Below are 13,165 nucleotides of genomic sequence, written 5' to 3' on the forward strand. Positions count from 1 at the left end.
TAATAACACACCGGATTACCTACCCTGTAGGACACTCACGAACCTGTTTCTTTAACCCCCTTTCTCTCCCTCCCTCCCTTTTCTCTCAGAAAGACTATGATGTCTCATCTACAGCTAGCAACACAAGGACTTAGAGAGCAATGCCTCTCCCCAGCAAACTGTCATGCTGCCCCTCACTGCAAGTGTTGGAGTGCGAATGTGCCCTGATGGAGGCTGCTTGCCTTCCCAAGCTTTGCCCGTCATGTTCAATGGCATTCAGGGAGAAACTTAAAAAGTTAGGAGAAAGACCGTCAACTGCTCTCTTACACCAAAGAAAACAGAGCGTGGTGTCACAGTCTAGCAGTACCTGAGGAAGTTTGAGAAATGCTGCCACCATGTGGCACTTTCCCCTCTTTTGGAGAGAAAATTTTACTGAGAAAAAAAGCATTAGGTGTTACTAAAGTGATTCCACCTGAGGAGTGGATCCACCCGAGCAGCCGGCAGTCTGGCTCTGCTGTGTCTCTCCTCACTGAGAAGGTACCCCGGGGGAGGACCACCGAGCATGCTTATAGTGTCTGCGTGCAAACGCTGGGAATGGAGCTGAACTCTCCAGTCTCTGGACTGCTTTCAGCCTTTCTTTCCTTTTTTTTTTTTTTTTTTTTTCAGATTTATTTGTATTTCGTATGCATGAGTGCATCTATTGTCAGCACATGTACCACGTGCATGCCTGGTACTCAAAAGAGACCAGGAGAGAGTACTGGGTCCTGTGGAACTGGAGTTACAGGTAACTGTGAGCTACCATCTGGGTGCTGGGGCCTGAAATGGGTCCTCTGCAAGGGCAGTCAGATCTTTCAACAGCTACGACACCCCTGCGGCCCCCAACCTTTTCCTTCTAATTTGTGGAACAGTAGACAGAGAGGGGGCAGATTCTGACACTCAAGAAGGTTTCTGTGCTACACTAAGCCCTTGGAAGAAGCAGCCTGGGAGGTCCTTGTTTTAATAGAACAGAAAGAGCAAATCAAACACAGCCAAGACTCAATTTCTGGGTCCTTTAAAGAACCTTTTTAAGTGACTTATTTCCTGGAGATGGGTCACCATGTGTTTGTGTCTGTTTTATTTCCTAACACGTGACTTACACAATGCTCAATGTATTTTGTTTATCTCTCTCTGTATATATGGTCATGTCTACATGTGTGTACACACCCATGTAGAAGTCAGAGACCAAGTTACAGGAAGCAGTTCTCTCTTTTACCGTGTGGGTGGGGGACTGAACTCAAGTTGTCGGGCTTGGCAGCAGGTCCTTACCCGCACAGCCATCTCACCAGGCCTCTGGTAAACATTTTCTAAGAGAAGGCTTATTCAAGCTGGTCAAGGTGGCACATGCTTTTAATCCCAGCATTCATGAGGCAGAGGCATGAGGATGTCTGTGAGTTCTAGGTCAGCCTGGTCTAGATAGTGGGGTATACAGTGAGCCCACAAAAACCAAAAGAGAGGAGAGGACAGGGAGAGGGGGAGAGGGGGAGGTGGCATAGGGGAGAGAAGGAGGGGAGCATATGCTTACACCTTTGTCTAGGCAATCCCTATTTTATCCAGAGTTATTACAAACTGAGCCCAGGATTGGGCGGTGGCTCAGCTGTTAAGAGCACTCATTGCTTTTGCAAAGAACTCAGGTTCTGTTCTCAGCACCTTCACGATTCTTCACAATCATCCCTAACTCCCGTTCTAGGGAACTTGGCACCCTCTTCTGACCTCTGTGGCACCAGGCATGCACATGGGCCATATACATACGTGAAGGCAAATGCTCATACAGATAAAGGTAAAATAAAGAAACTAAAACCGACCCCAGTGCTCACTTTGGCAGATTACACTAAAGTCAGAATGATACAGAGAAGATGAGCATGGCCGCCACGCAGGGATGATGTACAAATGTGCGAAGCCTTCCAAGTTCTTTAGCCCACACTGAAGAAAAGAGAATACTGAACCCAAACCCATTTGAATTACTGAAAAGTTTAAAACTGTAAAATCAAACAAACCTGAACCATAAAATTAGTACATTTTTATATGCTCTAATTGCTATCTTTCAACAATGGCATAGACATTTTTATCAACTCCCACAGTTCAAGATTTTTAAAATGAAGTCTCATTCAACATTCATAAAATCTCACATTCTGTAGTATATATTACTGTTGTCATTTTTACTGATGAGGAAAGCAAAGCAAGCAATCATAGTTACTAAGAAAGCGGGCCAGGACTTGAACCCAGGTACCAATGACAGAACACTATGTTCTTCCTACCTATCTACACTGCCTCCCTGACAAGATCTTAGAAGGCTTAATAATGTCCTCTTAGTCACATGTCCACTCTTCCTTGACAACTATCTTATATTCCAGTCAAAAGAGGCACTGACGTCTTCAGTAGGAAGCCATTTTGAACACAGAATAATAAAAAACATAGAAGTAAAATTTCTTTTCAGAAATCTGTTTCATTTGCGTAGTCCTTTCACAGAAAACATTTACATTACCTCAGGAATACCAGCACGGGCACAGCAGCAGGCACTCAATCTTAGGGATGATGTGCCAAATGCCTAACTAGTTCACTGATTTCCATCCTTGGGCTCAATCTTCATGAAGTAAGAAGCTGGTGAACAGAAACCACCTTAATTTTAAAATTCTACAGTTATCTCAGTAAGTTATGCCCTTTGCAGTATATTTATAAATACTGTCTTACACCAAGTAAAACTAACAAAAAGGATGACTTATGAGAAAGGCCAGTAAAGTGATGCAGTTTCACGATTGTCTGCCAGATACTGCTGCAGATGTTTGGGATAAAGAAGAGAATGTGATAGGTCTGAGGCAAAACTGGTGATAAAGGCCAGCAAGGCGAATGACAAGAGCACACGAGGTTGGCCAGCCGAGGTCTGAACGGCTGCAAATCCTGCTCCCCCAGCGCCCACACATCTACCAGCTAAATCAACCCTCCTGCGCTACCAGGAAGAAGTAAGGTTTTAGACCTGAATACGAGGGATGTATTAAGGTCTCCAAGCAGGTAACTGCTCGTTATCGGTGGAGGCCTGACTTTTAAAGGGAGTGTGGAGCAGATGGAGCTCTTCGTGCAGAGATTTAGAGCACAAAGAGAAATTCTGAGCGAGAGAGACTCTCCAATCCCAGTTTTGAAGACAGAAGAAGCTATGTGGCAAGGACTGCAGGTAGCTTCTGCGCGCTGAACAGAACTACAATCGTGTGGGTCTGGAAGAGGACCCAGAACCACAAGGGAGACTGCAGCATGGCCAGCACCCTGGCTTGGGCTTCCTGAGCTGAGGCTGGGCCATCCCACATGCAGACTTCTACTACAGAACTTGAATACATGGGCCCTGTTTCACGCTACTGAATGTGTGATGACTGTCACATGATAGGAGGAAGAATTATGGTGCTACACAGAGTAGCACAGAGAACAATGTGACAGAATACTTCAGCGGTTGCTTTGCAGTAAAGGTCAGTGGTGATAATTCAAATAGAAGAGTGAGGCATTCAAAAAACAGAGGGAAGAAAGGTCTTAGAAAGATGGAATTACAGAGATGAGGAGGGCTGGAGCACTGTGGGTAGAGAGCTGTGCAGCAGTCTGTGGCCACCTGAGATTCTGAGGTATGGCCAAGAAGGCGGATTTAGCAAGTGGGAAGAGGAGCTATGTGGGCAGGGATCCAGCAAGGACTGTCTGAGCTACCCAGTGTGTGAAACTGGTCTGCAGAAATAATGTTGAGTACAGAGTGCTTAGGGAGAATCTACTGACGATAGGTGTCCAGGAAGGGCTGATGGAGGGCAGGAGAGAGGCAGGGCCACTCAGAAGATGAGTGAGAAAGTTTAAGAAGTGGTGTGAAAAGCTGGGGGCACACCTGTCATCCCAGCACTTGAGGAGACAGAGGCAGGCGGATCTCTGTGAGTTCCAGGTCAGCCTGGTCTACAAAGTGAGTACAAGACAGCCAAGGCTACAGAGAAAAACCATGTCTCAAAACAAACAAACAAACAAACAGTGATTCAGAGGTGAACTTGATGACCTTGCAGTTGCTGGAGTGAAGGAAAGGGAACCCACTCTAACTCCACATTTAAGAATAACTAAATCAGAGAACACTACAGTCAGGATGGCTAAAGGTGATCCCGAGAAACCAAAGTACAAAATGTCTGTCGTTCAAGTTTCATTCTGTTGCTGTCAGAACGCACACCATCGAAGACCATGGAGGGGAGGAAAAGCTTTATTTGGCTTACCCTTCCAGCTCACTGTACATCACTGAGGCAAGGCAGGGCAGGAACTCAAGGCAAGAACCTCAGGTGGAAGCCACAGAGGAACACTACCTGGCTCGCTCACTTGTGGCTCATGCCTCCCTGGCTTTATATACGGCCCAGAACTGCCTGCTCAGGCAGTGGTGTTGCCCACAGTTGACAATCAAGACAATCCCCACAAACATGCCCAGAGGCCAGTCTGATCTGGACAACTCTTCGGCTGAGACTCCCTTCTGAGGTGACTTTAAGCTGTACCAAGTTGACCGTTAAAGCTAATGAGAGTACCTTCTTTGGGCAGACATGAAGAGTACACCGAAAAGAAAACGCAGAGGTCTCTGTCAATTTTGCAGTTTTCCAAACAGCGCTGTAGGAGGTGGACCACAATGTCCAGCAAAGAGGATGCACACTTACGAAACGGCAAAGGTGGATAAAGCACACTGTGACTGGGAATGAAGGACTAGAGAGCAGCTGAGGGAGGAAATAGGAAAGAGGACGCTGATGCCCCACAACCATGGCCCACATTTCCTTACTCTGCTCAGAATTCCATCTTACCATCAAACCCACAAACCCTGGCATCTCCACTGAACATGCGGCAGAACGTCTGAGTGAGATGTGGGATAACTGAAGAACAGTGAAGATCAGTCACACATCACCAAGGCCACAAAGCGGAAGAGAGAGGAGGACGCTGCTAACTCTAATTCTAAAGGGAAGTTTGATGGTGCCAAGGGTCATGCTAAAGTTGCCCGGAAAAACGTAGCAGAGGACGATTAAGAGGAGAAAATAAGGTGCATTTTAAAACACATACATACACCCCACCACCACCAAAAACCATTTTTGTCTTCTTATGAATCCCTTAGAATGGGAAAACATGTCTTATTTGAGGTGTGTCTATTACTCAAGTTAGGTTTAATTAAAAATTGATCATAATCATATTGTAGTGTCTCAAAGCGTCAGTGGATTATTTGAGTGTCCACAGTACCCTAAAACTACTTAAGTTATACATACCTCCTAACATTTTTAATTTTTTTTTTGCTTTTATTTTTGTTTTAAATTATGTACGTGTTTGTGTCTGCGCATATAAATTCAGTGACTGAGGAGAGCAGAAGGGGGTGTTGGAGCTGGAGTTACAGGTGGCTGTGAGCTGCCTGACATGGGTGCTAGGAATTGAAATCAAGTCCTCTCCAAGAACAGCAAGCGCTTTTAACTGCTGAGCCATCTCCCCGGCTCCTCCAAATATTCTTAAAATAAGGAGGCACTCCTGTGTTCCCCTCACTCTGTTGGTGAGGAAGCACCTGAAGATGTTTCTGGTATTTCTGTGAGGCGATATTAACTATATGGTTACAGGATAGAAATCCAGAGCTGTTCATATCTACAGTTTGTAAAGAAAACAAAGCAACTAAGACGAACTCTTGTTGCTCCTTGCTTGTCATGGAAGCTGTGGGGAAGACGACTTTTGGAGGAGCCATAGCCCATGGAATGTACTGGATGGGTCTGCTGATACTGTGGTAGGCATCCTTTTAGCTTCAGGATGTCTTGTTATTATATACAACGGCACAGCACTCTGCTGACATTACTAGCTGTGAGAAAGGGAAAAGGCAGCTGCTAAGCTGGCAGAGGAAGTGTTTAGATTTTTTAGTTAAGTGCAGTAGGTTTTACACTTTTTAAACAAGCTGTAGGTTTGTCATGGTCAGCAAAGTGAAAAACTGCTGTATCTAAGCACATTCTGTCCTCAAAGATGCTTTGTAAGACTGTTATTTTCTGTATGTTTAGAATTTGAAAAAGCTTTTGAAGTTAAACAAATGTATCACATTTTTGAAAAGAGTAACGAAGGCCAGGCACAGTGCCATAGGCCTTTAATTCTAGCATTCGGGACAAAGAGGCAGGCAGATTTCTAAAAGCTCAAGGCCAGCCTTCTCTACATAGGGAGTTCAGCCAGGACTTAAGGATAACTAAGGCCTCATCCCATACGGAACATTTAATATTTTAAACATATTCATGCAACACAAAGGATTCATAGCAAGTTTGTAAGGATTGGTAATGATTTTTATATAACATGTAAAGAACATTCCTTCGGTAAGTTTTCTGTGTCCTATACTATTCTAAACATAAAACAAAGATGCTGAAAACTGCTAACAGTTCTAAGGATTAGGGTTAGGGTTAAGGTTCCTAAAAGTTCTTTTGTTTTTTCCACTCTATCCAATTTTATAGGGGAAAAAAGTTTGCAATTGACAAACTCTAAATAGTCTAGAGTAGGTACCAGAATGTGGCCTGCAATCTCCTGTTGTCTGCTCTTGCAGTTAGCACGTACTTCTATCTTTTCATACTTTTTAACTATATATATTCTAAGAAGTCATAAAATAAAGTCAGGTTTTAAACCTCAGGAATTACCCTTCTGTATAGCAGGTCATTTACAATTAGGGCAATGCTTTTAACAAAACAAGTTTTAGATACTTACTTCAAATTCTTTTACAAAGTAACGAATTTCACCTTGGGTTACTGGTCTGTGATCCAGAAGCCTTGAATGAATTTCTCCAAGATCTAGAAAGATAAAGTTAGAATGGAGGATTACTCACATTCACTGGTCCAATCTCTTGCCTGTTTTACTCTTCCCCTTCTCTATGAACAGGTGAAGATAGGTTAAAATCCAGTCCAGAGCATGGATCAGGAGGGAGCCCCACCCCCGCCTTCGGTGTGTTTTAATTGATAGAATGTCTTCTGAGAACTACCTAATGATACCTAACAGAGCTGAAGATACATATCCTTAGCAATTCCATGATGAGATATATATCCTAGAAAAAAAATCTTATACAAATGAACATGGATGTATAGATGTTTGCTAGGTATGTGTGTACCACCAGAAGAACAACTAAAAGGGAAATGCTCTAAACAGTCACACAATGGGATATTATGAACAGGGAGTAAAAATGTACAGACCAGACTGACACCTAGTAACAAGGATAAATCTCACAAATATGACCTTGAATAAAAGCAAGCTTCGGAAGGAATAAATCTGTTTACATAAACTTTAAAGATATGTAAAATGAAATTTTCTCTAGAACACACCAAATTCAGGATGGAGGGTGATATCAGAGAGAAGAGGGTGATGAAAGCTAAGTGGAGCACAGTGCATGGTGGAGCTTTTTCTACTGGAGATTGAACTTGGGGCCTTGTGCATTCTAGGCCAGTGCTCTACCACTGAGCTATATTCTCAGTTTCTCCAGCGGACCTGTGACTTATCTGTGAGGGTGGGTGGTGAATGTTAGTTTTAAGCATCTTTACTTTATACTAGGTCTTAAAAATCAATAGCTATGAGAGAATTCTGAATTTTAACTATTTGGGTAAGTGGGTCTATCATTCTTCTTAGCAATAACTAGTTTAAGATATAAACCCCAAAATAGCTAGAGAAATTAAATGCCCAAATTAAAATATGTATATTTTATATGTATATGTACATGTGCTGGTAATTATTCATGTATATATATATGAACATTCCAATTCTGTTTTTATAAGTTTCATTAGGATATATCTTGTGAATATGCTAAGAGAACAATATAAGCAGAAGGGCAATTTCTAGTTAAATCTCTCAGTAGGTTATTATCCACATCATTTCTGTAAGAAGGTATCTGGAGTTTAATGAAGAATGTTCTATTGAGACATACGGTATACAACAGAGTATGCAGAGTTCTTTATTCAGATCTTGGAGCTCTAGGGTATGAAGAATTATGGATGCCTGGGTGATACCAAGAATATGCAGGATTTCATGGACTTTGTGCAGAGAATCTAGTCACAAGAGAGAGCATCTATTTGCAGCCTGAGAATACAAGAGTCTTTGAAGCATAATGGCCAACAGGATACATACAGTTTGGCTCCAAAAAAGTCCATCTAAGGTTCTCTAATTCCAAAGCAGCTGCAGTTTATTTTTTAAAAACATCATGCTGCCTCAGGCATCCTGATGCAGCTCCCTCAGTTGCCATGCATGGCCTGGAACCCTACAACCCAACTATTCACTTCCCCTAATGCCCATCTTCCTCTACAGCTTCTGAGCCCTCGTTCTTCCCTGACACCGTCCTTCATTCTCACCAGCTTCCTGCTAGGTTTCAGAACACCCACACGCTGTGTTCTTGAAGCACCAGGGACATCCACTTCGGTAGTATCATGCACAACAAAGTTCCCAGGTCACTCCTTCCCCGGCGAGTCTCTCCTAGAGTGAGCTGCCCGTGACATTTACACAGCACACATGTGGGACCATCTCTTTCCACCGACTGAGCAGTTAAGGCTCGCCGGTGTGCAGACATCTGCTTCTGCAGCCTGATGATGCAGCACAGGCCCACTTAAAACTGCAGATAATTCAGGTCTACGTGGAAGTAGACTATCAGTCACTTCTAAACCCTCAACTGTGGGAAATCATGAGGGGGGCCACACCATGAACTACACATTAACACAGAAATTAAAACATTACCTAGTGACAGTAAAACAAACAAGTCCATTGTATTATTTTGGAGTGTTTAAGAGTCCAAATATTAAATATAAATTCTAGTTTAACCATATATATGTAAAATACAGATGTCTATAGAAATCCAACTCTTGCCAGGTTAGTTTACTGTTTGGCATACCAAAAAATGTTACTGATACATATAATCTTCAGATCTCTACATGTTCATAACCTAATGTGAAAGTTAGACAAATGCCTTCTCACAAAGACACAAAGAAGTGCTCTGATGATGGAAGATCCTTGAGGCTACGAGATGAAAAGAAACAGTGCTGCAGCTCCCTCAGGACCCAATAAAGGGAGGACTGTGTATCTGGGTCCTGAGTGTGAAAGCGAGAACCAGTCTCAAAATAAGTGATACAGAAAAAAGTGTTGGGTGATGAAGCCTCTGGTGGCGTGTGGGAGGCCTTGGGCGTGATCTTGGGAGGCCTTGGGTGTGATCTTGGGAGGCCTTGGGGGTGATCTTGGGAGGCCTTGGGTGTGATCTTGGGAGGCCTTGGGGGTGATCTTGGGAGGCCTTGGGGGTGATCTTGGGAGGCCTTGGGTGTGATCTTGGGAGGCCTTGGGGGTGATCTTGGGAGGCCTTGGGGGTGATCTTGGGAGGCCTTGGGCGTGATCTTGGGAGGCCTTGGGTGTGATCTTGGGAGGCCTTGGGCGTGATCTTGGGAGGCCTTGGGTGTGATCTTGGGAGGCCTTGGGGGTGATCTTGGGAGGCCTTGGGGAAAAGGCAACAACAAAACAGCACTAGTTCAACATTTAAAACTTTCGCTGCAAAAAAACCCAATCAACCCAAGGAAAGGCAACCAGGCAAGTGGGAGGAAAATCTCTGCAAACTTTTGCTCACAGGGACTAAGGACACAGACAGAACAGCATTGATGAATGCTATAACGGCCAGCGTAGCCGACTTCCAAGAATATATCACAATTACAACTAAGTAACAGAATCAACTAAAATGAGCAAAGGACTTAAAATGGACATTTTTCTAAAAATGGGTAGTCAATAGTACATAAGAAAACCAAATATTGTAGGAAATGCAAATCAAAACAGGGGACATCATCTCATACCTGTTAGAGTGACCGGTACCAAAGTGGGGGTGGGGGAAAGGAAATGGTGTAGCAAACACAGAACGCGTCAATTCCTTAAAAAGTTTAAAGACTCATCATATGACCCAGGGATCCACTTCTGGAGATATATCCCCCAAGAACTGAACACAGAGCCCTTCAAAGATGTTTGTGCATTCATGTTTGCAGCAGCATTATTTCCAATAGCAAAATATGGAGCTGCCCAAGTCCACAGGGACACTGGAGCAGTTAAATTCACAGACAGATCCGTTTTAGTCCGAGAGGCGGTATGAGGAGTTACAGTTAAAACGCACAATGTTTTGTATGATGAAAAACATCTGCGGATGAAAAACAATTGTGGTAGCCCAACAACAGTCACAAAACAACTAAATTCTTCACTACGCCTGCGAACAGAAATAATTCTAACTTAGTCTTAAAACACACACAATACTACCCGACCCAAAATTAAACTTTAAGAGCCAACACGAAGCAGTCTAACCAGTGACAGCCAGCTCAGCGGGGGCTGCCCGCAGATCCGGTCAGATTGAAACGGGAACCGCACCGATTCCCCGGGCAGCGAGGGCTACGGCTCAAAGTTGGTGGGGTGGGCGGGGTTAGCAGCGGCGAACGCCTTCGGAGGCTTCTCCGCGGGAAAACAGGGACTTCTGCGGTTCGGCAATTAAACCTCGTTGAGTTACTGCAACCATTCAGATCGCAGCCTTCTAAGGCTCGGAGGAGACAGGTCGGATCGGTGCTGGGCGAAGTGTTTCAGGACGTTTTCCCCAAGTGTCGTCCTTTCTTCCTGGCATGACCCAGGCGCAGAGGGGACAGAGAGAGAGAGAGGGTGAAGGACCGAGTCACCTTACTAGGCGACAGCGTGGGCGCCCTTCGCCCACTGCATTAAGTGGGTCCTGCGGGCTGGGACCTCGGTTTGGGGCGGAGAGAGACAGGCCAGGCGGCGGGGGAGCCGGGGGCACCGGGTGGGGCGGGCCCGGCACGCTCCCCCACCTCGCGCGGAGGACCACGCCCTTCGCTCCGTACCCTTGATAATGAGGTGCGTCGCACCCGCGGTGCCCAGCGAGTCCCGCTTCTTGCTGCGGCCGCCCTGAGCGGCCTCGCACGCTACCGGGTTCTCCGTCCTTCCGCCACTCATCCCGACCAGCTCCGCCCACCCGCGGCCTCCGCGGCGCAGGCGCGAACCCGGACCTCGCGGCGTGCTGCGTCATCACAAGGCGTCGGAGACGTTGGGTTCCCGGAAGGCGCTCGGAGCGTAGCCGATGCCGCCATGATGGATTAGGGCAGATGGTCTGAGTAGGGAAGGTACCTGAAAGTTAACAGCTTTTTCTGTCATTCCTTCCTACGCCTGCAGGAAATAACTAATTCACTGTGGCTGGGGCAGGGAGCGGAGTGCAGAAAAATAACATTAGTAATAGTATATATGTATTTTCTACATTGTAGTGGCCACCGCTACTTTATAAAGCATTTTAACATGAATTGGCACATTGGGTCGTCATAGCAACCTGGATAGCCAGATCATAGTTTTTAATAAATGAAGGAGCATGGTTAGAGGTTAAGTAACTCTTTGTTGTTGTTTGGTTTGATTTGGGGTTTTGTTTTGTTTTGGGGGATGGTCTCTCTAAATTAGATTCACCCTGCATTCTGGGCTAGTCTGAACTGAGGATCCTCCTGCCTCAGTCTCCTGTTACCTGGAATTACAGCCCTATGCCTCCGTGCTTTATTTTCATGAGGTTCAATTGTGATCATGTGAAGAAGAAGAAAAAAACGGTCTGCTGTTGTTTTCCTATTTACATAATTTTAGCCATGTGTTATATGGACTAAAAATCTGTATAACTATGAAAAGAATTGACTGCTTGAATTGATGGAAAAAGAAGAGACAAGCACCCAGTTACCATGCACCTAATTCCTGACGTCTGATAAATCACATAATGTTCATGCCTGCAATCCCAACACATGGAAAAGGAACTCCAGCTCATGAGACCCTGTCTCAAAAACAAGCCAGCAAACAATCAACAACAAAAATAATACAAAGCAATCACTGTAATGCCTGGCACATAATAAGTAAAACCTCAAAAATATCTTATGACAAAAACCTCTTAGAGTCTCATGTTGCTCAGATTGGACATGGACTTGCTGGGTATTTAACGGTGTCCTTGAATTCCTGATTCTACCGTCCCTGTCTGCCAAGTACTGGGATTGCAGTGTGTACCATCACTCCTGGTCTGCTTTTAGGACGTTGTATATTATACTTCAATTCTTCTCCTTGACCTTTCTTTTAAAAAAAAATTATGTATTTACTATGTGTATACGGTGTTCTGGCTACATGTATGCTTGCACGCCAAGAGAGGGCACCAGATCTCATTATAGATGGCTAGGAGCCACCATGTGGTTGCTGGGAATTGAACTCTGGACTGCTGGAGCAACAGACAGTACTCTTATCCTCTGAGCCACCTCTCCAGCCCTCCTCCCCCACTTCACCTTTCTGCATCACCACCACTAGACTATCTTCTAACATGTTAAAATATATAAAACTCCATGGCATCTCTTAGATTTCCTAAGCCTGTCATTAATCTAATCAAGGATCTGAAGACCAGTTACAGAATCCCCATGGAAAACCAAGAGGGGTGATATTCGAGTATCTTGAAAGAAATGATGTATTTGTACAGAACTAGTACATATCTTTTTCTAGTATTTACATCACCTGCAGATTGCTTATGATACCTTATACAATGCAACCTGTTACACTGATATAGGAAAGTTTTGGAGTGCCTTTGAGAACAGCAAACTCCCTTGGTTCTTGGGTGAGCTTTTAACTCATGAGATGCTCATAGTAACACAAAACTTCCACTGAGTCAGTCACCTCAAGGTTCTTTCCCCTCAAATTCAAAGAATGAAATTCACAGACCACAGAAAGTGATTTTCAGAGAGAATTTTTATTATAGGTTCAGAGGAGAGACAAGGGGGAAGAAAAGAGGAAGGAGATGGAGAAGGAAAGTTGGAGAGGGCCAGGGAGGAGGGAGGAGAAAGGAAGAGTTCATAGCTCCTATATAAGGAGGGTCCCGAAAAATTTGGGTAACACCGAGCTGTTAGTTTGGGGTTTCTTGAAAGGGGGATGAAACATGGGATGAGGTTGGGTTGGTCAGTCCAGCTGGCCCAACTGAGATGCTCTGGTGTCTGTTTGAGTCCCCACAGCTTCCAGGAAAGGGGCAGAGACAGCAAAGAACCAGGAACCAGCGTTCCCTTCCTACATTCTTGCCCTCCAGCAGGGCCATTTTTAGAAGCACTGCTTTGAAATCCCTGCCCTGTTCACCACTTGCTATTTCCTGTTCTCATCAATACTCTAT

General features: G+C 44.6%; 1 protein-coding gene and 1 non-coding gene across 2 annotated transcripts in view; one reads left to right on the top strand and one right to left on the bottom strand.

Moving 5' to 3' along the window:
* Bloc1s5 (biogenesis of lysosomal organelles complex 1 subunit 5) overlaps window positions 1–10,996 on the bottom strand; it is a 35,649-nt gene extending 24,653 nt beyond the window's left edge. The window contains exons 1-2 of the mRNA XM_021633120.2: window positions 10,845–10,996; window positions 6,709–6,791 (exon numbers count right to left, since the gene is read on the bottom strand). Coding sequence (XP_021488795.2) covers window positions 6,709–6,791; window positions 10,845–10,956 — 195 coding nt within the window. The 5' untranslated portion in view covers window positions 10,957–10,996. The remainder of the gene's footprint in view (window positions 1–6,708; window positions 6,792–10,844) is intronic.
* Window positions 1,827–1,929, top strand: LOC132649402 (U6 spliceosomal RNA). The gene has a single exon (XR_009587838.1). It is a non-coding gene; the product is annotated as a U6 spliceosomal RNA (small nuclear RNA).
* Window positions 10,997–13,165: the final 2,169 nt, after the last annotated feature.

This window comes from Meriones unguiculatus, chromosome 19 (genome assembly GCF_030254825.1).
Source record: "Meriones unguiculatus strain TT.TT164.6M chromosome 19, Bangor_MerUng_6.1, whole genome shotgun sequence".
In the NCBI taxonomy this organism is placed as follows: domain Eukaryota; kingdom Metazoa; phylum Chordata; class Mammalia; order Rodentia; family Muridae; genus Meriones; species Meriones unguiculatus.